The following is a 26,748-nucleotide window of genomic DNA, read 5'->3' on the forward strand; positions in this document are numbered from 1 at the left end:
AGCCAATGACCGAGCTCTTCCCATAAGGCCCCGCTGCGCGCCGCGCGCCGCAGTGCCCGTCAGGCGGCGCCCGCGGCGTTGCGCGGGAGCGAGGCCAGCAGGGCGGCTCCTCGTTAGCATCCGTAATCGTCCCTGAGGAAACGAAGGGGGGAAGGAGGGTTTCTCTGCTCCCTCCCACATTCCAATAAGCACTGCTAAAGCCAAGCTCCACTTCTTAAAACTTTATTGATTTACCACTTCATTAAAGCATGGAGTATTATAACAGTATTATACATATTATTTTCATGTAGAAAACTTTACATAGGTTTTCATATTTTATAATTCTGCTATTCTCTCAAAAATGTGTACAACCAGAGGACAAGGACTGCTCTTTATCGGTATTAAATGCACTTCATATGGCAGTCCTCAGAAACATAGGCATCTTAAATACGTGAAAACATACATTTTCCACAAACAACATTAAAGGTGCTGAACAAACAATTTACAGATTAAAGAGAGCCGCACTTTGGACAGGAGAAGCATAATTTTACTTCAGGCTAAAAGATACTACACTTAATTGCCAATAGCTGAAGTCGGGGCTGTTGGCTCCTCTCAGGCAGAGCTGCTCTGCACGGCTCTGCTGGCAGCTCGGGGAGCGGGGCAGGAAAGGGGAAGGAGCCCCGGAGTGAGATGGCAGGCAGGGCACAGCGCTCTCCTCACAGCATCCCCAGCCTGCTGCCTAGAAGGGTCTACAATAAGTAGCAGTAAATACCATGCAGTCTCCTTATTTGTACCCTTATAGGTAAAAATCTGTCTGTCGTCTGTTGCAACGGTACTTCAGCAGTCCAAGAACCGTGTTGGTTTTTTGTTATTACTCTGTGTATCGCAGAGATCTCTACTGGGATATGCTGACACAGAACCCTGTTTCATTCATCCTTCCACTAAAGAACTACCCAGGCAGGTCAGATCCCACAGCAGCAGAGCCAGAACCAGCAGTGCCTGCAGGCATTTTGGCCCAGCATTTTATGCTCCATTAAGATGCCTGTGGGTTAGGATCTTTCTGATTGCATGAAGGAGAACAAAAAGCTGATGTGAATACACAGCTGTTTCAGGTATTCCGGTATACGCTCTGCATACTACTCTTATTGCTTTAGGATGTACAATCAATTCCAGAAAATCATGACAGGATTAAGGCTGTTACAATCCCACTGCATTCCAGTCCCCTTCTCCTCCATGCACTACAGTAAGTCTAGAATGTTTCTAATGTCACATGCCTAATTTCAGCAGTTTACGAATGGTACAAATACAATAAAAGCTTGAGTAAAAGAAGAATCTCCCAGAACTAAGGCTGAAAGAAGGGACTGATTAATTAATGTGCAGAGATAGTACGTTGCACATTACAGTAAAGAAAGCCCACGATGCAACTCCAAATTTGAGATCTGAACATTAGGAGACCTCTTCCAAGACTTGAGATGTAAGGCTTTCAAAACTGTGAAGTTGCATGCTTCTTCTAAAGTTTGTGTTTTGAAAGGAGATACAGGTATACATTCAATGAGGCAGTGTCACATTCAAAACCTGAAAATAATATACATATGCTTAAGAACTATCTAGGACAGGAAGGAAAAATAATGGCTTATTCTTTCAAATTTATTAAAAATTTAAATAGAATTAAAATAAATACTTCATTTTATTGTAATTAAGTGACATTACCAGGGAACAAGCAAATATACTAAATGCAACATAAAGTGACATTTCAAATGCAGCAAGTTCAATATTGGCAACGCTTATTTTTCAGTCTTTTTCTTATGCTAAAATATAGCCATATATTTCCTCATATTAAATATCAGCATACAGACTTAATCTATAGGGTGTTTAAAACCTAGCCTGGCTGTGGCTTTTCTTTGGTTACAAATAAAAACTTGGAAGCCTTACCAATACTACTGACTGCCAAACAATTGCCAAACGATGCTTACATAGAACAAGCTGATTTACTGAAGAATGCCCATGAGCCCTTTGGAAATAGCTCACAAGAAAAAAAAAGTATATATACACACACCAATAACTCTGAGAGTAGAATATCTCAACACTACATCAACTGACTGCCTTATTAGGAAACTCAAAAGCAAAACAAGTTGAGCACAGTACCGTTCTATTGTCGCTGTTGTTGAATACTGTTGTTTCTGAGGTTTGCTGATACAGATAGCACAGTGGGTAACACTTTTGTTTACACGTTTCAGGAAGTGGAATTTCTCCCATCCTGCCAGGCTTTTCCATTTTTGAAAAAAAGTCTTGAAATTAAATTAAGGTTAGTTCGAAGGACATAACTCCACTGTGCTGGACTTCTGTTACAAACTGGTATTATGTGATGGAAACAGAGTCAGAAAAAACTTAGGCATGCTGAAGAAAGGAAAATCTCCAGGGTAAGCAAACAAAGATTGTATTAAATCATGCTTGCTTCACATGTTTTTTAAATCACATAAATGTCCTGGTAATTGTTATAGTGCACGACTGATCTTAAGTTTAATTTTGCTAAAGCAGTCAAGGAATTCAGATTTCACAGTAGTGACATTTATTCTCAACTATTAGTTATTTGCATGAAAAAAAAATGAAGTTGAAAGTATGCAGTAAAAGAAAAAAAGAGAATTTCAGAGTTATTAAGAATAAGACTTCCTAAACAGATCACTACCACTAAATACACTAAATACACTGTTTTCAAGGATAAAGAGGGTGTTTTGTTTTTTTTTTCTTTGAACCCTGTTTCTAATATTAATGTAGATGCTGCGTCCATGATTTGGACATATATCAAAGTCAATGGGAAGTTTAAAAATTACCTTTTTCTTTTTTAATGTTTTGAACTCAAGACTAAGGAGCTCAATGGAGTTGACACTACTATGTACTTCTTCTGTAAAAACGAGGGATCTTGGAGGATGAAGCACTGATATTAAAAAAATTCTTCTAAAATCACCTATGAACAAGAGGAAAAACCCTTCCCCAAATATCCTACAGGCTGTCTACATGAAAACCTATAATGCACTGCCTGGTCTAGCCATGTGCACACAAAGAAAAACCCAGAATGATCTGAGGTGGTCATCAGCCACTGCAATATAGCTTATTATGAGCACATGCTGACATCACAAGGCTATACAACTATATTTATTACTTCCATGGGGAATAACTTCCACTGAGGAATCCAGTTATTTATAAGATTTGGTTGGGCTGCAAAACTGAACAACTGATAGAAGACTAGAAGAAAGAAACTTGATCATAAGGATAATGAGCATGGAAACAAATAGACTTTATATCTACAGCACTAATTCTGTTAGCAATAATTTAAATAAAAATTGGTGATACTCTCACAGGATGGTCAGGAATTCCCCTTCCCCCCCCTTTCCTTCCCTCCCCATTCCTCCTCAAATGCCATTGTGTTAAGAGTAACTTGCTGTTCTTTTGCTATACCAGGGTCCCATTTCTTCCCCTATCCACTTCAGTCCATCTCTGGAGCAGCTTTATGAAGAAGCAGAAGTAACCAATTCTACTTAGGGCTACCATGAGGGTAAATTTGTCCCAGTTGTCCGTATTTGCTCCTCTGTTATGCAGATTTTGAACACAACACCTATACGCAGGAAGAACTTCCGTAGCACAGCTCGAAGCTCAGGAATCAGGTCAAATTGCATGATTTCACACAAGTATGGATAATATGTTGAAGCATGTGCCTTAAACTATCAGGAAAGATATGAAAAAAGAAAATTATTCTCTATTCCTACAGGAAAGTGCTGAGTTTTTTCACATACATGGCTACACCAAATGTTAGAATGCAAGGTCTTAACAAATCAAACAAATCAAAGCTTGTTTTATCTTCCTTTCCTTTCCTAATAATGCTGAGTGTTAGTTTTTGAGTTTCTATTTGGCACACAGTAGGACAAGGCAAAATTGTTTTAAACTGAGAGAGGGGAGATATAGATTAGATATTAGGAAGGAGTTCTTTTACTGAGATGGTAGCGAGGCCCTGGCACTGCTGCAAGAAAGCCATGGCTGCCCCATCACTGGAGCTGATCAGGACTAGAGTGGATGAAGCCCTGGGCAGCCTGAGCTGTTGGTGGCAACCAGTCCATGTCAGATGATCCTTATGGTCCGTTCCCACCCAAGGCGTACTATGATTCTGCAGAGAAAACTGAGGGGACACTTTTACTGCAAAATCTTGCAGTACTGAATCATAGAATGGCCTGGGTTGAAAAGGACTACACTGATTATCTAGTTATGTGCTATGTGCAGGATCACCAACCATCAGACCAGGCTGCCCAGAGCCACATCCAGCTTGGATACCAAGGAATCGCAGGCTTACCATTTTATCTACATAGTTAAAACTATTTTCCTAACACACCACAACCACATGGACATCTCTGAATTGCTGCTGTGTGGAGAAACAAAATCACTGCTAACACTCTCTTCTTCAAACATTGATGAGTTGCAATAAAATGTAAAAGACAATGTGGAATTACATATTTTGCAATACAAGAAACATAGAAAAAACACCAACACAAAACCCCACACTTTTAAACTATATTCATCCTTTTTACAATTAATGAACAACAAAGTAATGCCCACAAACCTAAGCAACCTCTAGAAGTTTCTCTGTGTGAGATATTCTAGGGAATATATACACTCACATTTTCCTCAGAAAAGCTAAGATTCCAAAGGTTATTTTTTTGCCATCACTGTTGAGGAACTAAAATTACAGTTCTAGAATGATGAAATTTACCTCTACCATTCTGTGCTGCTATAAAGCACATCCTTTACTGCACATTCACAGTGCTTTATATCAAAGATCTGCAGTAATATTTCCACAAACTGGATTTCATGGATGTAGTCCCATTTTTACAATGTGAAGTGCTTGCCAAAAGAAAGGAAGAATAACAATTCCAACACTCCAAGGAGATCACACATTATATGAGTAAGCAAATGAGCCATCTTGCAGTATGTATGACAAAGAATGAATTCAATGAAAGCAGAGATGAAAACACCTGAATGCAAACAGACATGGCTTCTAGCCTGCTCTTACCTTTTCATCACTGATTTTCAGTGTTTTTGTTAAAAGCAGCAACAGGAGGTTGGTCCAAGCTTCTCTGTGGCTTTCTGAGTTCACAGTAATAAAATACGCCAGGGCTTCACTGCATACACTGAAAAGATGCCAAGTTCAAACAAACCACAAGGAAACCACAATAAGTTTTTGTTACATGCCCTATTAGTCCTCTCACAGTGTATCCTGGTTACACAAGATGCATTTCCACGGGAAAGTTTTCAATCATATGCAATAATTTTATAGTACACACATTTGTCTATATTTTGTTACAGTTGTTACAGATAATTGAACTGAAATAGTTTTTATGCTGTTAATAAACAACTATGGAGTGAAAAGTAGAGAACAACTATTTTCCTTGTGAGCATTCTAAGTAAAGCATTTTCTGTAATTGAAGTGTCTTCGCCTTCAACCTGCAAACATTACTTCCTGATCCTTACATGGGGACAATTTAGGCAATGGTACCATGAAAAAAAATTCTCCTCTCTTTCCTCAAATCTACACTGCTATATTAAAGATCTGTAGCACTTAGATCAAAGGAGGACTCATGTACATACATTTTTGGTCCTTGCTGTAAACTGAATTTTGTAGACAATCTGTACAAATTACAACAGGTTTTCTTAGTACTTTCTGAAGAGGGAATGGGACCTCCCCTTTCATGCACTGAAAAGATGAGCATGTCCACAGACACTGAAAAATTGGAACACCACTGAAATGCACTGAATTAGTACTAATAGTGAGTTTGAGATTTCTTCACGTTTGACAGAGATCAGTACCTAGCACTTTTCTGTACCAATTCACTCCTCAGATAAAGGGGCTAAGTACCTTTTTGATTTACTTACAATTTTATTTTTTTAATGCTTTAAGTTCCAGCTATGCAGTAGCTTGCACTGTATAAATTTCTTATCACATTGTATCTTTGTATTCTGTACCACCACTTTTGCAAAGAAAAGTGGGTCAAGCAAGAAAGCGTTTCATTTATTTCAAATGGATTGCTTGCTTATTGCTAAATTTGCTTTTAGTAAAGAGCAGACTATTATGTCTTGGTATGCTCTGCATGTTTTGCTCAGCAACTTACAAATGGAACATTCTCTCCAAAGATGTGTCGTCCATATGTTTGTGCACACAGAACACACCTGAACCAACTTCATCCTCTTACCTGAGCAGACGCTGTTGTATGGCATCCCAGGCGTCTCGCCGGTTTTCATCCACATACATTCGAAAAAGTATTCTCAAGCAACAAGCCAGGCTGCTGGTCTCTTGTTTTAAGAGATTAGGTTTTGATTTACCCTTGAACCCTGGAAATCAGAGGAAATATTCAGTTTTAGATACCAGCCAAGAACCAGCCAAGTACCTCTCCATTAATGAACAACAGTAGGTATCTGATTTCTTTCACAGACAGCATTTCCTTCTCCTCGACTGTGACTGACATCTAACTTATTTTTATAAATGCATTTGAGTGCAGCAGTACTAAGTATGCTGCTCCACTTCAATGAAAAATACGTACAGGAAATAGAAATATCTCAACTCGTTGGAAGGAGAAAAGTAGAAAAAGTATACAGTGCCAGATGAACTACAGAAATTGTTACAATCGTATACTTTTGCAGTTCAATGGTTGAGGTCCTAAACAGACCGCAGTGCCTTTTTTCTAAAGCCAAACTACACAAAAGCCTCACCTGCTCTCCACAACACAGTTCTTTGTTCATAATTTGAATTAAAGGCTTTTGAAAAAGAATGGGACTCCTGCAAACAATCTAGTAACTTGAAGAGGTGATGTGAAGACATGTGTTTATACATTCCTTGGTCCTCTGTGTCAATGTGGATATCTGCATCCAGTGCATCTCGCTAAATAAAAGAGATCAAGGCAGAGAACAGTATCAGTAATATATTCTTCTCATAAGAGGGACTCTGATACTTCACATATCACATACTATTAACTCTAGACTCCAGCATGAGGTACAAGTGAAATATCAGAACAACACACCACAGCAGAACTGCCCTGTCAAATGCTAAAGCTGTATTCCTCTCACTAAATCATTTTCAAGAGAAGTTACGGTAAATCCCGGTTGGAAAAAACACTAAGAACAATAAAATGACTTTTTTTTTTGTAGGCTATTTCTGCTATGAATTTAACTACACCATCCCCAAGACACTAGCTGAATGCACTGGCTCCAAACTTTCTGGCCTAGGGCTTCATTAACACAGACAAGTAAGAGCCCACCTTACATTGTTGCCTAGAATGGTTATTTTCAGGGGCAAGGACCTCCTCTCCAAGGGAGGTGGTTATTTATGTCTTGACAGTTGACATTATTAAATTTCAACTTCCACATTACCATAATAATCTGAAGGGTAGACTACCAAGAAATACTGGAGATAGTTAAAAAAAAAAAATATATATATATATATATATATATATATATATATATATATATATATATATAAAAAATTAAGTGTAAGGACACACATTCAGGATAGCATGGAGAGCTAGAAAAAGGAGGAGCTCCATACAGTACCACAGCGTTTTTTAAACACTTTGAAACATTCTGTACTTTACTGCTTAACAAAGTTATTTCTAATTCTGCTGGTACCTGAGCTGCAGCCATGTGCTCAGCATCTTCTTTCTTGCTTGTCGCTGGATAGAATACTATGTTATCAATGGTCTGTATCAATTCCAACTGTACCACACACTTTATAAGGAGGCCAGCAAACAGTTTCTGGTCTAATGAAACAGAAAAACAGAAGTTTCAGAAGCAACTTGTAACAATTAACGTACAACAGATTAACAAAGTACTACATTACCATTTTCATTTTTGGTATTGCTGTGAATTATCTTATAAAAAGAAAATCTAGAAGGAATAAATGCAAGTTGGAAAGACAAGCTAAGTTTTTCAAATTAATTATCAAGTGCCATAAAACTGCCTTTAAATGACTACAGAAGCAAAGTGACTGTAAAAGTTCATTTAATAAACTTGGATGTTTTCCTTACTTGTATAAGGACCCCCTTTCCAGCTTTCATCTGTTGGATTTGAAAGTTGACTTTGTCCTCTTTCTGAAGCGTTTTTATCCACGCTGCTTAATGACTGACGATCTAGGTCCAAATCCTAGAATAGAATTTAGAACCACCCTTACAATCCAAAGTGCTACTTACCAACCAGCCATCAGAATTTTGGCCTCAAAGAATGCCTGCACTCATTCCTTTTCAGTTACTTGATAGCTACACCGAGTACAAGCTAGTGTCAATTCCAGAACTTGTTGTCAAGCACCTCTACTACTATAAAATATTTCAGAAGCTAATCCAACACAGCCTCTTCAGCGTAGTCTTTTGCACTGAATTAACTCTTACCAAGTGCTTTTCAGCTGAATCTTCCTCCATTCCCGCTGGCCTCCATGTAAGCAAGCTTCACATCAAAATAAAAACAACAAAAAACAGTAAATATTGTTGCTCTGAAACAGAACATTTGTGTGACAAGTATACCTTATGAACTTACACATGAGGAATGGTAGTTTTGAAGATTTCTAGCATACAATTGCACGTCTGGCCCCAGACTTCTGGGCTGAATTTCTGTCCATTTAGTATTACCAGATTTTCCAGGCAGTTGGTACCTGATCGAGCCAACTGCTCATTTTCTGTGGAAGACATGTTTCATATTTATTAGCTTTAACAATATCAGTGAAACATTAAGCACTCTCTATTATCGCTCCATTAAATGCTTTTTGAGAGGCGTGTTAATTCAGCTCAAAGCATACGTACAAACTATATTACAGTAACATCAAGCTGGGGACCATATGAATAGAAAACAGTGCTTAAAAATACATTTTGAGATTTCACTTCCCTGAAATCCAAATGGGGAAGACAATGGAAGAAGGAAGCAGAAAAAGTGCATACAGTGGAACAAATGAAGGAAAGCACAAATTTGAAATTTGAAGACTTCACCCATAATCCATGCTAGCAATATAGAAAATTTCAGGCTTAAGAGACTGAGCCTGAATGAAAAAAACGCTTGGAAAGACACACCTAGAAACACCAGGTGATCAGGAGACAGAAGGTGGGAAAAAATAATTTCAAAAGTCAGAATGCATTCATTTACAGATATGTATATATAAGATATTTAATCCACACAGAAAGGCTGCAAAAGATTAGCACATTATTAAAAGCTTTTGCTCTGTCCCAGTAGCACCATAAACATGTTAACAGAAGAGCTGCCTAACTGATTAACCAGAATGAGACCCTGCAGTACTTAAGATTCTGCAGACATTTATTACATCACACATTCTGATGATGGTAGTTATTACTCTTCAGAAATTCAACTAGCTTTCCCCTGAAGTAAAGAGATTATTTAGAAATCAGTTCACCAAAAGATGCAAGTGAACTAGGTACCTTGTTTCACACACCAGTGTAGCTGTGCAAGTATGTCAGGAAGAAGGATCTCATTCAAAGCTTCATAAAACTGCGTGAATACATCACAGATTGCATAAAGTGCGTGGTTGCACGTAGTGGTCATCCATTCAGATTTCTGCGAGAGAAAAAAAACATTTATTTCTGTGTGGGTTCCTTTGGCACGATAGCATTTGGCTCATGAATGGCCATTCAAAAGGAGGTGGCCTATGAGAATAATTGAATTCAGATAAAACTGGAAGAATCCCAATACCTGCGACTGAAGATACCTCACCAGAAGGTACTTAGTTGGTCATGTGATTGCTGTTCTGAACAGTATGTGGTATTACAAAGCAAGAACACTTTTCCTTGAGAATAGTTAGGGAGAATAGTCAGTTAGGGAGAACAGAAAGGATATTGTGGCAAGTTTCTGTGTGGAAGCTATCAAGCATTGGTCATCTCATACATGCAACAGAACATAATACAACAAATTATCACTACAAAGTTTGTAACAGCATGGGCTGGAATACACTGACAGTAAATAACACAAGCTGCCATCTGGATCGTTCAAGTTCTTGAGGAAAAAAAGGAGAGTAAAGTTTGCTTGAGTTTTTTCTGTTTTACCTCTGTTTGTTGTTCAGGAAGTTTCATATTATCAAAAATCCGAAATACTATTCTGAACAGATCTTGCCACCAATGCTTTTCAAAGGTATGGCCATAACTCTTCATTATTTCAAACATCACTGTTAAACCTCTAAAACAAACAAAGACTGTGTTAAAACATGTACCCATGATCCTCTCCCCAACTGAATGCCAACAAAAAACAGAAAAGTCTTGTTACCTTGTTCGAACATCTAATTTGCAACGATTTATGATACAAGAAAGCTCAAATAAAATGGGGAACCATCCTCTGACCCATACTCTGTCCCCAGGAGCAACATTCATGTCATCACTCGTGTATTCTCTCAATACCTTGGAGACAGGCAGGAAAAAAAGATTAAAAAAATCCTCAGAAGTCTTTAAGATAGATTACATACCACTAATGGTACACAGACAGACTAGAAAAATTAGCTTAGTTTCTACTGTAACAATCAACTCTTGTAAAATATAAATCTGAGACACATCAATCTGTGAAAGTACCTAGAAAATACATACAGAAAATAAGTATTTCAATGGTAATAGCTTCCATTTTAAACCAAAAGACACCTTTAACATGTTAACTAATCCTAGTTCATTACTTACACAACACCAAAACAATTCCTAATTCTGAATACACTTTTAACACAAACTCCTGCTGCTGGGAGACTGAAGTTTGAGTCTGAAAGTTCTTAGTTCCAAGAAGAACCTCAATTACGATAGTAAGAAGATAGTAAGAATGTACAATGTTTAAAAAAAAATAAAAAATACCTGTGGTCTTTCTGAAACATATTTTGCACAATACCGAATAAGTCTAATTGCTTCCATGCTGGTGTCTGGGAATGCAACATTACAAGCAAACTCAGAGAGACATTTTACTGCATCTTGGAATGAATCAATTGCTGCAGGAAAGTGCTGTTGGAAAATATTTGCTGTGAAGAACAAACAAAAGCATTTCTTAAAACTTAGTGACAGACAAATGCATAGATGAACTGACATTGGTCTACTGAAGTCAGACCTGGTAATATTGGCACCAAAACAACAGACATGAAAGATAGATTTGCTGGATTAAACAATTTCTTCCCTTCTATTCTTCCTTGTGCTATACTCCCATTCCTAAAAATCTATCAGTATCAGAATCTATCCATGCTCTCAGGTTGGTTAGCTACCGATTTATAATCTAGGATTCTTTCATAGTTTCTTCTGTGGCTCCCTTTCCTTCCACAGCATATGCCACCCAATGCCAACACTATAAAAATAATAGGAGTAAAGCTTGATGCATCTTAACTAAGCCTTTAATTATTCAGATTCTGTAGGAACAGAGAATAAAGCAGTTAGATTTCAGGTTAAAGGACAGACTAAACACAAACCCAAGCCAGTACATACAAGCTTTTGCACAGACCTCAACTCTCAAGATCTGTACAATTCAAATTGGACTTGATCTGCACAGGTACCTTTCAACTGAACTACTCTAATTCAAATTAGCAAAAGTTTCCTTACTACTTGCATTTATTAACACCATCCACAACTCTTTCCCCCCACAGTATTTAATGGGAATACAGCAGGTTCGGGACACTTAAAGCTGCCATCAGTACTGAAATATGAGTTGGTTGTCTTCCTGTGAAAGTAGACGTAGCGTATTGTTCAAATATACTTCCAGAGTAGACAGTCTATATGAACTAAACTTCATAAGTAATAACATACCAGTGTCATAAACATGATATACCATATGATACTGAAACAGCATGGAGTTCACAAAATCTATTAATCCAGTTTCCTTAATCTGCATCAATTTACTAATAGGCAACAGAGAAATACTGAATTTACTCCCAGTTTGAAGAGTTATGCAGCTGAGGATCTGTATGCATTTTTTCCTATTCATAGGAATTCAGAGACTTAACAGCTAAGACTTAGCTGCAGAGCTTAAATGGTTTAATTGCAAGACCTTGCATGTATTTACTTGTGTATACAAATCTCACGTGCAGATGGGCCTTCTATACCAGAGTCACAGAAGCTAAGCTAGAAGTTGGTACTTGCATCTGTCAAGTATTACTTACTAACTATATGTGCTGTAGTCTGAAAGGCCAGCTCCACAATATTCCCATCATGGTCTGATGCTGCTTGGTGAAAGACAGCAAAGATATTTTTCCAGCCTGAGCGAATATTACCAGCTTGAGAGTTCACCATCTGAGCAATGCAGCGTATGACCATGTCCCGAATAGTTGGAGATCTTAGAAAATAAAACAGAAAATAAAACACTACATCAAAAGCCACTTTCAGATGCAAGACAATTAAATCCACAGAAAGAAACATCTTTAAGAAGGACTGAAGTAAGCTAACATCAGTCCATCACACCTGTTCTTCTTCATAATATGCTCAAAAGGCCTTAAGAAGTCTTTCTGGAAGCGGAAGTTGGCCAGCTCTCCCTTCTCAAGAAACTTCATGGACAGCTGCCTTAATGAGTCTACTGCAAAGATGGCAACATCTTCATTAGGGTTACAGCCAACCTAGAAGAAACACATTTTCAAACACTTACCAGCTTATTTCTTATATAAGCAACATATCCATCATATATTTCATATCAGTTCACTGAAAATCTCAAGCACGCTGTAGCTTCCAGACATTCAGAAAACAGGAGGGCTGTCTGTCTCAGTCATGAGAAATCTCAACAGCCCCACAGATTTCGTATGCAGAAAGTGCAGAAGAATAACCAGCTAGATACTCAAAAACAAAACAAAACATAGGTTAGAAAGGAATGCAGTCCAAGCTTCCAACAAAACTTTGTTGTTTCAGGATCATCTGCATATGTTGTAGAGGAAATCTAATTTGGTATTTGACCAGGAGGATAATACAATGGCACAAAGGAAGAAGCATAAATACACAGTTGTATAATGAAGAGATCCTTCGTTATAAAAAGATCCTTTCCATAAATATTTCCATTTTTATCTCCACTCTTTACATTTTGAAATAGATGTTTCACTTAGCATTAGAAAGTATTTGTACAAGTAAATGTTGTCAGAATTACTACATATAAACTGCTGAGAAGTTAGCAGACTTTATTTCTTTGAAGTCAAAACCTACCCCGTTCAGAAGCACAAAAAGAAAAAGCAGATGAGAAGTCCTTCCACACTGACATACGTTACATAAGCTGGTTTTAAAAAATACCTTGTTGAAGTGATCTCCAATCACTTGCCAAATCCTTGACCACTGCAGCCTAATGCGATTCATGTTGTAATAGGATATCTCCACTATCTTCTGCAGACTGAACATGCGTGGATGGTGAGGGGAAGCCAGCTCATCCATAGAGACAGCACACAGCCATCGGACGAAGTCAACTGAACACGACAACACACTACCGTAAATTCAGGATGTGACATGGCAAGAATTGCTGTATTGCTCCATATGGTCAGCATACATACCTATTGCATTTCCATCCAGCCTAGTTGATCCTGTAAATATCCTAGGGAAGAAATAAATATGTTGCAGTTTTAGCTGCCCATCCCCAAGAACCAATCAAATCTTAGAGCTGTAAGCAATTGTCAGCAGCATCCTGTAAGTACTTCACAACGGCACATTTTGCTGGATGCTAACCACCTGCTTGGGCTTTTTGTAATTTGTGAATACTCTAAGTTGTGGCTATCAGTACAGATAGCAGAAAGAAGACTACAGATCCACCATGGTCCTTTCCCCCCCTTCGCTCTTCAGAGTCTTGAGAGAAGTTCAGATTGCTAATTATGAGGCATACAGATTACTGCTAAATTTAAACTGTCCCTGAATTTATGACATGGTACATGCATACCTATGTTACAGTAAGTATTAAAAGCCTGAATATACGATTCTATTGACTGATCAAGCAGCTTCAATAATTATAAGAAATGCCCTTTTCAACACTACTTCTAATACATGCATCTCTCTTATACAGTATTTAAAAAGACAAATGAAAAAGATGATAATTTGGACAATACAGTGACTCACAAATAAAAAGCTGCAGAAGAGCAACTAAATGCTGCAATACTGAAGCTCACGCGACCAAATAAAATTGCATGACTTGATAGAGCATGGGCATTTTTTCTTTTCAGATACCAGCCCACCTCAAGCTAACTCAAAATGGGATTGAGGAAAAGGCCCACATACACAGATTGCATGCACACAGATTAGAAACAGAGCGATACAAAACAAAGATACCTAAATAACTTGCTTACTCCAAGGAAAGGCATCAAAAACACACGTGCACACACACAGTGCCATTCTCCAAATCCACTGCACTAGTTTACATTAGTTATTTAATGCCAGCCTTTCTTTTGGTGAATACTGCCTGCCCAAAGCATTATATTTAGTGGCTCCAAAGACAGCATCTAAACATTGCCTTTCTCTCGAGAGAAAGAGGTTTCAAGAACAGAAATCCCTGTCAGAGTCTGCAAATAAAGCAAGGTCAATAGCTTCAAGTCACATTTTCCACAGAACAAATTTTAAGTACCTGTCTACTGCTACCACTACACTCTGGGAACTGGTCTCTCCCACTGACTCTTGAATGCTCGCCATATGCCGCTTATCAGCACCACTTCCAACAAGATTACCTGCAATAAAACCATAAAAACAGTGTTTAGCATCATGTTTTTAGAGCTTTTACAAGTAAACAAAGAAAAGCAATTGTAATGTATATGGAGCAGATGGTGCCCTTGCGTGATCTGTGCCAGATTATGACAAATTAAACATGCAGCTAGAGGTGTTCTTTTAACTGAGGGATAGCATTTTGGTAATTATGTTAATTTTCTTAAGATGTAATACTGTTAATTTGATTGGAACAGATGAAACATTAGAAAATATTAACTCAGTCTGATACAAGCAGCTGAGGTTAGGCACAGTTCTGCTATATTCAGCATCATCACAGAATTATAGTATCGTTAAGGTTGGAAAAGATCAACCTAAGATCATCTAGCCCAACCATCCACCACCATCCAATCATCATGGACAGCATGAGTTCCCAAGTACTTTGGAATCTAAGTGTCACCTAGACAGTTCTCCAAAGATTAAGACAGTCTGCTTTCTCCTCTAATTTACAGCTTTTTGTTTCACATACTACTGGAGCAATAGGAAACAAAACAGCAAGTCCAAGATGCAGAGATGAGGAATTTCTTTGGAAAAATATTTATCATTGGAACAATAAAGAGAAACTGTTCGTGTTTTAGTTGTAAACAAAGCGTAGAGAGGAAGAACTGATAACACTGGTAAGAAGATTGTGAAACACCTTTGAAAATATCACATCCCAACAAATCAATCTGGAGGCATTCTGTTAAATACATTTATGCACTATTAAATTATTGAAGTGTGAACATATTCTGTAATTACTAAAATATCTTGGAAGGTTATGATGGATTTTTTAAGTTCCATTAATCCACTAGACTCAAATGAACAGATGTATTTTGCTATCTTATAACTGAACTCTTAGCCATCACACTTCAATTAAATACGCATTCTGTGAAGCTCAAGATTATTAACCTTACCTAATCCGAGGCCCATAAACTCTTCCCCTCCAGATGCATAGCCTTTAATGATTCCTTCCCTTTCACGCCCAGCACCAGATAAATACCGAGTTTTTACTCCAGTTCCTATAAGTTGTGCTAGCTCCAGCTGGCTAATACATTTCAGGATCTAAAAACAAAGATATTGTAAAACACAGTTTCTGGATACCATTGCGTATTTATTCCCAGTACTGCCCAGGTTATCTAACCTTTAAAACAACTTAGATAGCAACAACATTGCTAAAGCAACTGTAAATCAAACTGTGTTGAGTGACTCATTCAAGATCACCAGCTGCCATAAATCATTCCAACACTCCAGGGGAAAAAAAAATAATATAGTGCCAAGAAATCTAATTTAGATCTCTACCAGAAGTGACCTTTTTACTACGTCTCACAGCATCAGCTTTCAAAACTCAAATTGCATAACTGCATTATAGCAGCTGCCATTTAATGACGACAGTGCAGGTAGTGAAAAAAGCCACAGCTGCCATGCTATAAAGCACGTACAGGCCTTTCCTGACTCCTTCACACTGCAACAGCCCCTGGGTTGGCACAAGCATTTGGGGGTTGTTCTTTAAACCAGGTCCACAAAACTCATCAGCTAGAGTCCCTTTTGGTTCACATTATCACACAGTCAAAGTCTAGCACCAGAGAATGCAATGCAGAAGGAATATTCCAGTTTAGCAGCATCACTGATTTAGAAGTGATTGAAGAGTTCTTGAAAAATATGCCTTAGGAAAATAAGTATGATTCTCATACATTATCCTCACTTTTCCTTAACTCAATTATTGTGGACCAACTTCTTCATGCAATTGTGGTGTAAAAGTTGCAGAACACAACACAGAGAAGTCTGGAACTGTGAGCTGGACTATTTTTGATAACAAGAGCAAGAAAGCAGTGGTTTCTGTTTAGAATTCCATGAATTGCATTGAAATGCAAATTCAGCATAGTTTTAATTCCTTATCAAAAGCAACTACAAACACTACAATGCTAATCATACTGTGCCTATGGAGTCTGCCAAAAAAAAAAAAAAAAAAAGACTTTTTTTTAAATAGTAACAAAATCTTGCACTCATATCCATCTTTCAAGGAGAGTTGAAACACATCCTGGAAGCTAGATGTGGTTAATTAAAGACTAGAAATAGTCAGAGACCAGAACAAAGTCCTGCAGATTTTCAAAGAACAATGCAGTTGCATGAAAACTATTCAAGTTGTTACCTCGTGCCAAGAGTTCCCAAGATAGTTGCCATCTGTGTGAGCGACTGTAATAAGTGTCTTAATGGTATCTATGTTCTTCTGTTTCATTTCTGTGATACTGGAACTGGCTGTCAACAAGGAAAACCGAGCGAGGGCCTGTACGTAAGCATCTCGTTCAAGCTACAAGACAGAGAAACATGACATTGCAATAAAGTCCCTGAAGAGCTAGAGACTACTTGGCTACTTGGCCAGCATGCCTATGCTACTTTACTGCATAATTGTCAGTTACACTAGAGCATTTTCCAGGGCAAGAAGAGTAGCAGGCAAACTAGCTAGTGCTCTTAATAGGACTCAGCAATAAAAGACAAGCAGAATTCTTGAGAGAAGTCTCACACAAACCTGCATTCCAAAGATGCAGGCTATTCGAATTGCACATCGTATGCCTTCCAAACAAAGGGATGCAACTTCTGTGTCATCACAGTTCTGCAAGCCAACACTGTAAGCTGCCAACAATGGAGTCCAAACAAGCTAAAGAAAGAAATTAAGTTCACAAATCCATTAAGATTTTAGCCTAAAACTTTATGCAATAGGGACTAAATATATTTTTTTAAAATTTCCATCGGTTGCATTATCCAGCTGCCCAGTCATTTCCCCCCATTTTTTTCCATGCTTGAAACTCTTAATGAAAATATAACAAGAATTTCACAGACACTCACTTTGAACATGGGTCTGACATGATCCAGATGAGTGGCACTAGTAAAAGGAGCCTTTGCATGGCTTACTGCCTCCATGAGAGCTTTAGCAGTTTTAGCCATTTGTTCCATCTCCAAGTTGTACAAAAGCCTCCGCTGCTTCTCATTAGCTACACCTAATGGGAACACCACAGATGCATTGTTGGTTTGTTTTTCTCCACATAGGAGAAGAATCTGTACCTTCATATTGACAAACATTAAATGAAGGTATTGACAATGAAATCTAAATATAATCTTCAGAACCATTACAATGTGGGAGGCTTTCATAGTCTGCAAGCAAGGAACTCCAGCACCAAAATCCACACCTCAATCTAAGAGTTTATTCTACACAGTATATCTAGATTCTGCCTTTTATTACATACCAAGAACAAGTCAGACAGGCATAGTCTATTAATTTACTCTGCTTATAATAATGGATGGAAAACACTTCACTGTTTTAGTCTCACATCCTCCATACAAAACAAGTCTTTCACCAATTTAAAAATAAGTTACTAACTTAGTGTAAGAATGAAGAAACATAAAAGATCATTTTGTTTCTGTTCTGAACTAGGAAACTTGCAAATACCACAGAAAAATCAAAAAAAAAGCACTATGCTGAAGATTCAGAATTAAATGAATGACCACTGTGTATGAGGAGAGTACAGCTGGAGACACTGGTTTCTACAGTAGACTGCACACAAATCTTTGCTTGCTGTGAATGAGAAAAAGCAACTGTGGAATATGACATACTCTTCAGCATCTCTTTTCTCAAAGATTATCACAAGGACAGTGACACTTACTACCTATGAACTATGACATGCTACTGATAAAGAAAAAAAACACACGTCTTGTATATAAAAGAAGCTAATGAACAAAATAACAGCAAACATCAATTATTTTTTATCATTTCCCCTACTTTCATTTTAAAAAAAATCTAGTTTCTAGTGCCTTTCTGCAGTGGTCCTGGATGCACTTACGCAGCCATGTTTCCATCACAGATATAGCTGCATTAAGTAACACCTGTAAGCCAGTTTCATTGCAGCTGAATATATTATATATACTATATACACTATATTTTACTATATTAGTACTCTAAATGTAATTTATATATTGCACAAAGATGTTTTCAAAAGCGACCTGAACTTCACTATGCCATCCTGAAAGTTATGCAATAGTTCAGAACATGTGGTCTTTCCAGTTTCTAGATCCTTCTTACTTGGTTTACTACACTTGGTTGTGATTGCATATTCTTTTGTTTCCTTCATGGCAATTTTCTTTCCTTCTATTTCTTCATAGATCGTGGACAAATACTCCACTGGCAGGTCTTTACTGTCATTGATTCCTCGATTCATTTTAATGTATTGTTCCTTTGTCATTTTATTCTTTACCTGTAGAAAAGAATCAGGAAATCAGGTATTGAATGTAAGTTCTGTGGAAATCTGAGCTTCTACAAGTCCTTTTTTTTTTTTTCTTTTTTAATTTTCACCTGTGGACTGTGTAAATCTGTAGTCAGCATTATGATGGAGTATGCCAAAACATAGGCAGTGTCAGCACTAGCAAACAGCGTTTGCCTAAGAGAAGAAAAAATAAATGCGTTATTAGAGACCTAATTCCTCTACCAATTGCCTCCATTTTCACAAGAAAGGAAACAGACACGCTTGTGGAAATACCCAACCTCTAGAGTGCGGGTTGTACCTCATTCTTGAGGACCATGAACAAAAGAGACATTTTTCAGGCACTTATCCAATACAAGGTTTTGAATTACCGTTGGTTGCATTCAATATATCTAGCAGCAAACTTCTCCATTAATCTATCAATCTTCTGGGCTTCACCAGGCAGCCGGAAGCCTTCCAGAAATATACGTAGGGCAGAGACAAAGTCTTTCCCACAGAAATCAAGCTGGTCCACGTAGGCATACATCACCTCCTTGTTAAACTTGCTGCCTTCTCCAAGAAATTCCCCTGCTTGAGTCTAAAAAACACAAGAGACGGTTATTACTCTGTAATCCAACTGCCAGCTGTGCAAGAAAACTTAGAGTTGCACAGCTGAATTTTGTAAGACTGATCTGATTCACTAAGTCAGCAGAGCAACCGTTACAAGGATGGCAGGAAACCAGCATCACTAGAAAACAGACATAACCTGCTTATTCTTGTTTCCCTCATTCCCCACAAGGTGAAATCTGCATTAACGCAGATCCAAGGAAAGCTAATTTGCACCCCATTTCATATGCAGTGAAAAATGCATTGACAATGTGCCAACAAATTCCTTCACTTGACAAGATATTATTAATGCAGATATATATAAACCCTGTGCCCCTCACTACTTCATTGAAAACAGCTACTAAAATTACTTAAATTTACTAAAATGTCTGGGATACTTTATTAAATATAAAGCAGCATTGAGATTAAGCATATTCATCAGAACCCTTATGCTTTTAGTTATCTATTAATTAAATAGGAACTCAGAGTGCATACAAAAGGATCAGACAGCAACACTGTAAGAGCACTCGTTTAAAAACAATATGAATTATCTTATATTGCCCATAGTCTTACAGAACAGAGACGTTCTTCTTGGTGCAGAAATTGTGCAATGTCCTCTGCTGTACTTCCAAGCATTCCTTGCTCCTGTAGATACTGTATTCCTCTCTTTGGTTTTTTGTTAAACCTATTCAGACAAAAACATGGATGAAGTGATGCATATAACTGAAAACCTCCCTCTTGAAATACTTGAGGATATCAGAGAATTCCCATTAAAAATTCTGCTGTACATAGTATTTTCAGAGAAAGTTCTTCAAATCAATGAAACAGCAATAAACTACTGCTGAACAAGCATTTCACTGCAACTATTTCAATAAAGACAATAAATGGTTTAAAGAGCTGGAAGACGATGTGTCTGCCTACCCAAATCAGTTTCAGTCTAGGTATATGCACCCCTGGGTGTACCAGCACAAAGGAATACCATGAAACAAGCTCCTCTCCACTCAAGATGTCACTGAATTCCTTTTTAAATACAGTAGCCCCCCAGTGCTCCTTTCTAAAAGAAGCAAGAGCCTCAGGACTAAATCTAACAGTCACATGTCCCTTTACTTTTCACTATATAAGACTAAGAAACAATATGGTTATACTTTTTTTTTTTTAACTAGCAAGTTGTTGGTTTTTTTTTTCTTTCATTATTGAACTTACAGCTCTATCCCATGTTCAATTATTTCCTTTTGTTGTTTGATGACTTCAAATTGCTCAGGGTCATCTGGGACAGCAGTTTGGGTACCAACACTCCCAACTCCTGACGACACAGTGGAGTCCAAGGAACTGACACTACTTCGTCTCCCTCCACTGTCAAGACATTTTCCTTCAGCTATTTCCTGCTCAGATGGTTTATATGTACCTATTTATAAACATGAAGAGACTGAAGTCATCTTGTTCGGTAAAAATTCAGTAAGTCAGAAGAAGTTAGTTACAAGCCAAAATCCTAATTCTAGCAGGTTTACATTTTGCCAGACTATACTACACAAATATGCTGTACAGACATATGTCTGAAGTATTTCAGCAAAAGCAAAAAAAACCATCAATATCTCTAAAGATCTTTCACTTGAATCTAGGAGCTGCAAGATATGTCACATTCATGTTCTACATAAGCCAGCTTTTACAGTGTCAGTGATGGCCTGGCTAAGTTTTAAAACAGACCCCGATTATTCAGATCAGACATTTGGAGGGTCAGCTACTGAAACAGTATGCTCTTTCAGTATACAGTACTAAATAACCCTTTGTAAAATACTTACATAAATGAATTGTCATGTAAAAACCTGGCATCCACACTAGTGAATAACTTCTGAACCATAAGGAAACACAGGAACAAACTTACTTAACAAATTAGTCTCCCTATAAGGAAAACAATCTTACCCAAGCTTGTCTGATGGTTGGGGTTCACATAAAGGTCTTTGCTCCATTCTACCATACATTTTAAAATAGAAACCAAACATTCAAGCCCTTTTTTCCTCAGGCTTAATTCCTAGAAACATCCAACAAGAAAACACAATACACTTGTAGCCACAAATTTTTGGGATGCATTACATCACACCATTGAAATCTTAGCATGTTCATCAGCTATGATGATACCATTTCTGTCCCTTGACCATTTACACTGGACCAGACTGATGCCACATTCCAGCTGCTTTAAGCGTTGGATCTATTTACAGCTGATAAGTACAGCCAAAAGGCAATATACCCCAGTTCTTAAATGCAACTGAAGTGTACGAACGATTATGAACATTCAGCAAGTTTCTATAGCATCAGAGCTCTCCACAAGGACAAATGTCTCACTACTTTAACTGTACAGTAAAACAGCTCATCCAAACACTGCCTCTAAGGTCTCTTGATATTACTTTCATTCTCGGCCAAAGGAACGCATGATTAAGGATGGCTCATTTGTTGGCCTACCAAGGGAGAGAGGACCAAAAGAGCACAGAACAAGTTCAGTGTCACAATGTAGATACACTGTAAAACCAAGTAAATTAATCATGCTGCCTCATTATCCCGCTTAAAAACTTACCTAATACAGCTAACTAATAAAAAATAAGTAATACCAGTAAGTTATGGACAACATAAACCACAGGAAGTATCAATAACCTAGAGACATAATGGTACCTCAGCTTCCAAGCTGTTATCCTTACCTGCAAAAGTGTCATTCCCAATTCATGACCACTTCGTCCCTGGGCGATTTTGGACAAATCATTTACAAGGCGTTCAAATATATTAGCAGCATTTAAATCACAGTCATAGTTAACGTAAATATCCACTACACACTGGGCATCTTGAAAACAAATGAAAGCACAAACATCAGAGTTCTGTGCAACAGCTTTTTTAAAAGGAAATACTCAGAGCAGGCAGTGGGTTTTAATACACACATTTAACTCAAGCATTAAGGGATCAAATTCATTTTTCCCCAAAGAACTTGAACATCAAATGTAGCATTTTTCTAGAAAATAAAAAATTACTGCAGAGGAAAACCTCTGCAGCCAGAGGAAGTGTCTGCTTTCTCAACAATATAAATACCTGCACAAATTCTAGTTAAAGTTTGAATCACCATCCATTTGTGCTCGAAGGAGCTTGAAGAAGTCTCTAAAATATTCAAGAAGATCTCTTTGAAGAACACCTGCAAAATACATGAGGAAAAGGACTTGATCTGAAACTCGTTAGAACTATGTCAAACATACAAACTCATTTCTACTCAATTTCTCTTGAAAAATATAATCTCGTGTACAGAAGAACTCAAATACAGAATTAACTGATCAGTATATTATGCAAACAAAACTAAGACGTTAAGTTGCCAATGAATTTTTATCATTGCAGTACCCTTATTTGAGAATTAGAGCAACAGAAAAATGGGAAAACTTTCTCACCTCGATTTGCATTTTTAAATGAGTCTTAAAATTTGAGAGAAGTGTGAGAAAGATGGCAAGAGAGAGTTCAAACACATCAGGAACAGATGAGACTCCGTTTTTAGACAACGCTACACAAAGGTATTGCTTGATTGCATTGATGAACATTTCATGCGTCCTGAAAACTGGACCAGCATTCTGTAGCACTGAGAGAAGAAGCTGGAGAGACACTATCTTAGAACGCAATTCATGGGATCTAGAAAAAAAATCAACACAGAAAATGAAGATTTACTACATCTCTGAATACAAACTTGTGTGTGGAAATCTTTCAAGTACTACATTTTTAAGACCTGAATCTAAGACTGAAATTTGCTTCATCAAGCTAACTGAAATAAGGGCCTGAGTGATAAATTTTGAATACCCATTTTAGCATACAGAAACTACTTATCTGCACCCCCTGTTTCCAAAAGCTACCAGGAGAGAACTGGATAATTAATACAGTTTCATTACTTAGGATCTGGTGGTCCATCACCAAGTGGTTTCATGGAGAGCTTGCACAGTGACCTGAACACAAGGAAGGCATCCTTTTGCAGAACATGAGAAAATTTGGCAGCAGCTTGATGGCCAGATATATCTGCTTCCTAAAGAGTAAGAAATAAAATATTGGATACTCAGTGAGACAAAGGAATAAAGCAATTAAGAAAGATTCTACAGCTCTTCTGAGAATTAGCTAATGATTTGCTAAGACATAAACAAAACCTAAACTGGAATCAAGTGACCCGGACCACCTCTCTCTCCTCCCACCAATACTAAGCTACAAGTCACAATCAATTTTAGAACAGTCATTTTCAATATCTACTTAAACTGAATTTGCTGCTTCCTTTCTGAACCTAACCAGGACACATACATTAAGTCTTCTGCTCCTCCTCTCCTCAAAATCCCACTGTATTAATTGGTGTGAAAATTTTCCTCCTTTCCTATCCATACACAGGCATCCAGTGAAGTTATTTACCAGATTATCAGTAGAGGAAACAGACTGTCCATCATCTGGAATTCCATTTGTTTGTACATTTTCGCTACTAGAGCCAGAAAGAACAGTATCTGCAGTCTCTACTGCAGGTAGAGCCGTAGCCATTTCTGTTACCTGCTTCTCTTCAGCTACTAAAGGGGAGAAAGAAAAATACAACTGAAACTTTTTTCAATCCATGACATTCGTGAAGCTCTACAATTGACTGGCACAGAAGCAGCAGTAGTAAGCTAGAAGATTTTTCAGCTACAAACAATAGAAGAATCCAGTAAGACAATAAAAGGCCTTTCCTTATTGTGTTCTTTACAAGTACTTAGTAACAACAGTAAGAAAGAATCCGTGTTGTTATAATTACAGGAATAAGAATTTTATAATAAACATGCATCTACTTTATTTCTGAAGATCTGCTACCTTTCACAGCTGACTCAACCACATCTTCCAAGATGCCTTTAACCATTTCCTTTCCTCCATCAGTTGTTTCCTCTGATGAAACAGAGAGATAATTTTGAATTTTGTACTCTTGTTTAGGAAGAAGACAAAGGAAAAAGGGGACAGAGGCAGAAAGGTTAGAGGTAGTAAATTTTTCTCAAGTATTTCCCATTTAAAGCCTTTTCAAAGAAGTCACTTGAAAATATTCATTAAAGTTATTTCCATAATTTATTTCCAAGCACTTACATTTTTAATGTGGCATCTTTGTCCTTTGTATTTATCAAATGTTATGATTTTTTCCCTTTTGGAATATCTTACTTTTCTATTCTGATACAGTATAGGAGCACATGATAACATTCTCATAATACACGTTTTTACCACAGGACTTCAATTATCTTAAAGTAACTCTGTCACTTCATGCACACCATGATTATTTTCTCCTCTCCTTCCCTTCTGTCAAACCAACCATGTCAAGTTCCAGTATAAATCTAGAACCACATGAAGTTTCAGAATAATTCTAGGACAAAAATAAGCCTTTCTTCAGTGGCTATAATATCACAGGCAATATCTAATAATGGCCTGTATACACTGAAGAGCTACCAAGAAGACACAAATGTTATTTGAGCCAATAGCCCCATCTGTTCTCCCAACAGTAGTGTAAGAAAGCATTTTGCAATAGAAATGCAACTGAAAGCAACTCTTGTTCACCTGATGCTGAAGGAACCAAATCCTGCTCTGACTTCACATTTCCGTATCCTGTCCTCTCAGGCTCCCCATTAGTTAATTCCACACTTACAGGAGCAGTATATTTGCCTTCCTGATAGTGGTGCTTTAACTGACCCATCTTTGGAGATCTGGTCACTGCTTGAATTGCAGGAGACTGGGATTTTTGCTGATTTGTTTTTCCCACTTCTCTGGATTCTTGTACCTTGAGAAAACATTGTTAAAAAGTTACGTAAAGGAAGAAAACATAAGGGAAAATAAATACCTATGATAGCTGATGTTCCCTTGAGAATTCACATATTTATGAGAAACAACAAAACATTGCTTGGCTGCTCCAATGACAAAGCCCTGCTTTAGCTCAGCCATTGGAGTATGAAGCTTGTGTTAGAAGCATCGCACCACTTGTACAAAGCTGTTCATCAGGAAGTGGTAAAACTAGGAGTTGTTATCAGCAACAAGCTTCCTATTTTAATCAAACTGGTACGCCACACTATGCTTCACTGCAGAATGACAGCTGTTTTAAATTCCAAATCAACAGACATTTAACACAATAGACACACACAGAAGTATTCTATTAGCTCGTCAAGCCTAAATGTTTGAGATGAGCAGAAGCAGTAGGTACATACAGATTGATTTTCCATCCGTGTGAAAATGACATTTAGCATTTGTGTCAGGGTAGCTTTGGCAGTTGTCTGATTAATAAGATTTTTACTGGCCAGATAGATGTTGTAGCAGGTTCTAACAGTCTGGAGAACTGTTCCTTCATGAATTTCTATATATGGAGATGTTACTGCAGTGAGGAGAGCCTGAAAAATTCCAAGAAACAATAGGTCTGAGTTCAGTAACATATCTAATGCTGCAAGAAATGGAGAAACTGGATCATAAATGGAGTTTCACCACTATTTTTTCAGTTACAAAATCAATGACAGAAAAATTGTCTAGTTAAAATCACACAATCACAAACTGTATCAAATAAAATACCTTAATTATCTGCAGTTGTACTCCTTCATCTGTTTGAGGACCCTGAAAGCAATTGCAAATTGTGTCAACTATCCGATCAATCAGGCGTTTCCCAGGAGCTCCACTGTCTGGGGCATTGCCAGTGATATGTCCATATGCAATAAGTTTCTAGGTAAAAAGAACACAAGTTAGTTCTATAATTCTGTGATCAGACAACCATATGCTTTTAAGTAAAATAGAGTTGAGTATGCCATAAACAGGGGGTTTCGGCAGGCTACCTCGCTGTAACAGTTCTAACACAGGAACTGAACATCTTCAACAGCCTGGTTAGCAAATACTTGTGCAGTTCATAGGCTTAGACAAGATTTGATAGGTAATACACATTTCTGTGCCACATTTCTTCCTACTGCTATTAGACAAAATTTATTTGGCCTTTGCCTTTGAACCTTCTCACAACAGAAATGTTCAGTCAAAGTAGCGTGATAAAGCTAAGTAACATTTGTTTTTTCTCTAAGTACTGAGAGAGGCACAAGATAGAACAATTCTAGAGTCTGATCTCCCAGCACATCAGAACTACAAAGGACACCATGGTAAATATTCTTAAAGCAACACAGATTAAAAATCTTTAAAAACAATGTAAGAATCCATGAGCCTCAATGAATGACTGTTCCACTGTAAAACAACAACACACATGAATTTCTTGCTTTTGCAAGATG

General features: G+C 37.6%; 1 protein-coding gene across 1 annotated transcript in view; it reads right to left on the reverse strand.

Annotated features, from left to right (window-relative positions):
• Positions 1 to 206: 206 nt before the first annotated feature.
• The window catches only part of ARFGEF2 (ADP ribosylation factor guanine nucleotide exchange factor 2), a 35,021-nt gene continuing 8,479 nt past the window's right edge, over positions 207 to 26,748 (reverse strand). Inside the window, exons 4-39 of the mRNA XM_052683668.1 lie at positions 26,054 to 26,200; positions 25,699 to 25,878; positions 25,058 to 25,277; positions 24,332 to 24,403; positions 23,906 to 24,054; positions 23,404 to 23,534; positions 22,915 to 23,149; positions 22,568 to 22,667; positions 22,186 to 22,325; positions 21,416 to 21,524; positions 20,699 to 20,900; positions 20,069 to 20,180; positions 19,282 to 19,487; positions 19,003 to 19,087; positions 18,733 to 18,904; positions 17,502 to 17,653; positions 17,185 to 17,313; positions 16,807 to 16,965; positions 15,572 to 15,719; positions 14,545 to 14,644; positions 13,487 to 13,527; positions 13,233 to 13,402; positions 12,423 to 12,574; positions 12,125 to 12,297; positions 10,839 to 10,999; positions 10,273 to 10,403; positions 10,056 to 10,185; positions 9,435 to 9,570; positions 8,545 to 8,683; positions 8,400 to 8,454; positions 8,043 to 8,157; positions 7,645 to 7,775; positions 6,733 to 6,901; positions 6,216 to 6,354; positions 5,039 to 5,156; positions 207 to 3,698 (exon numbers count right to left, since the gene is read on the reverse strand). Of these exons, the coding sequence (XP_052539628.1) occupies positions 3,522 to 3,698; positions 5,039 to 5,156; positions 6,216 to 6,354; positions 6,733 to 6,901; positions 7,645 to 7,775; positions 8,043 to 8,157; positions 8,400 to 8,454; positions 8,545 to 8,683; positions 9,435 to 9,570; positions 10,056 to 10,185; positions 10,273 to 10,403; positions 10,839 to 10,999; positions 12,125 to 12,297; positions 12,423 to 12,574; positions 13,233 to 13,402; positions 13,487 to 13,527; positions 14,545 to 14,644; positions 15,572 to 15,719; positions 16,807 to 16,965; positions 17,185 to 17,313; positions 17,502 to 17,653; positions 18,733 to 18,904; positions 19,003 to 19,087; positions 19,282 to 19,487; positions 20,069 to 20,180; positions 20,699 to 20,900; positions 21,416 to 21,524; positions 22,186 to 22,325; positions 22,568 to 22,667; positions 22,915 to 23,149; positions 23,404 to 23,534; positions 23,906 to 24,054; positions 24,332 to 24,403; positions 25,058 to 25,277; positions 25,699 to 25,878; positions 26,054 to 26,200 (5,085 nt within the window). The 3' untranslated portion in view covers positions 207 to 3,521. The remainder of the gene's footprint in view (positions 3,699 to 5,038; positions 5,157 to 6,215; positions 6,355 to 6,732; positions 6,902 to 7,644; positions 7,776 to 8,042; positions 8,158 to 8,399; positions 8,455 to 8,544; positions 8,684 to 9,434; positions 9,571 to 10,055; positions 10,186 to 10,272; positions 10,404 to 10,838; positions 11,000 to 12,124; positions 12,298 to 12,422; positions 12,575 to 13,232; positions 13,403 to 13,486; positions 13,528 to 14,544; positions 14,645 to 15,571; positions 15,720 to 16,806; positions 16,966 to 17,184; positions 17,314 to 17,501; positions 17,654 to 18,732; positions 18,905 to 19,002; positions 19,088 to 19,281; positions 19,488 to 20,068; positions 20,181 to 20,698; positions 20,901 to 21,415; positions 21,525 to 22,185; positions 22,326 to 22,567; positions 22,668 to 22,914; positions 23,150 to 23,403; positions 23,535 to 23,905; positions 24,055 to 24,331; positions 24,404 to 25,057; positions 25,278 to 25,698; positions 25,879 to 26,053; positions 26,201 to 26,748) is intronic.

Source organism: Tympanuchus pallidicinctus, unplaced genomic scaffold (genome assembly GCF_026119805.1).
Source record: "Tympanuchus pallidicinctus isolate F22 unplaced genomic scaffold, pur_lepc_1.0 scaffold20, whole genome shotgun sequence".
Classification (NCBI taxonomy): Eukaryota; Metazoa; Chordata; class Aves; order Galliformes; family Phasianidae; genus Tympanuchus; species Tympanuchus pallidicinctus.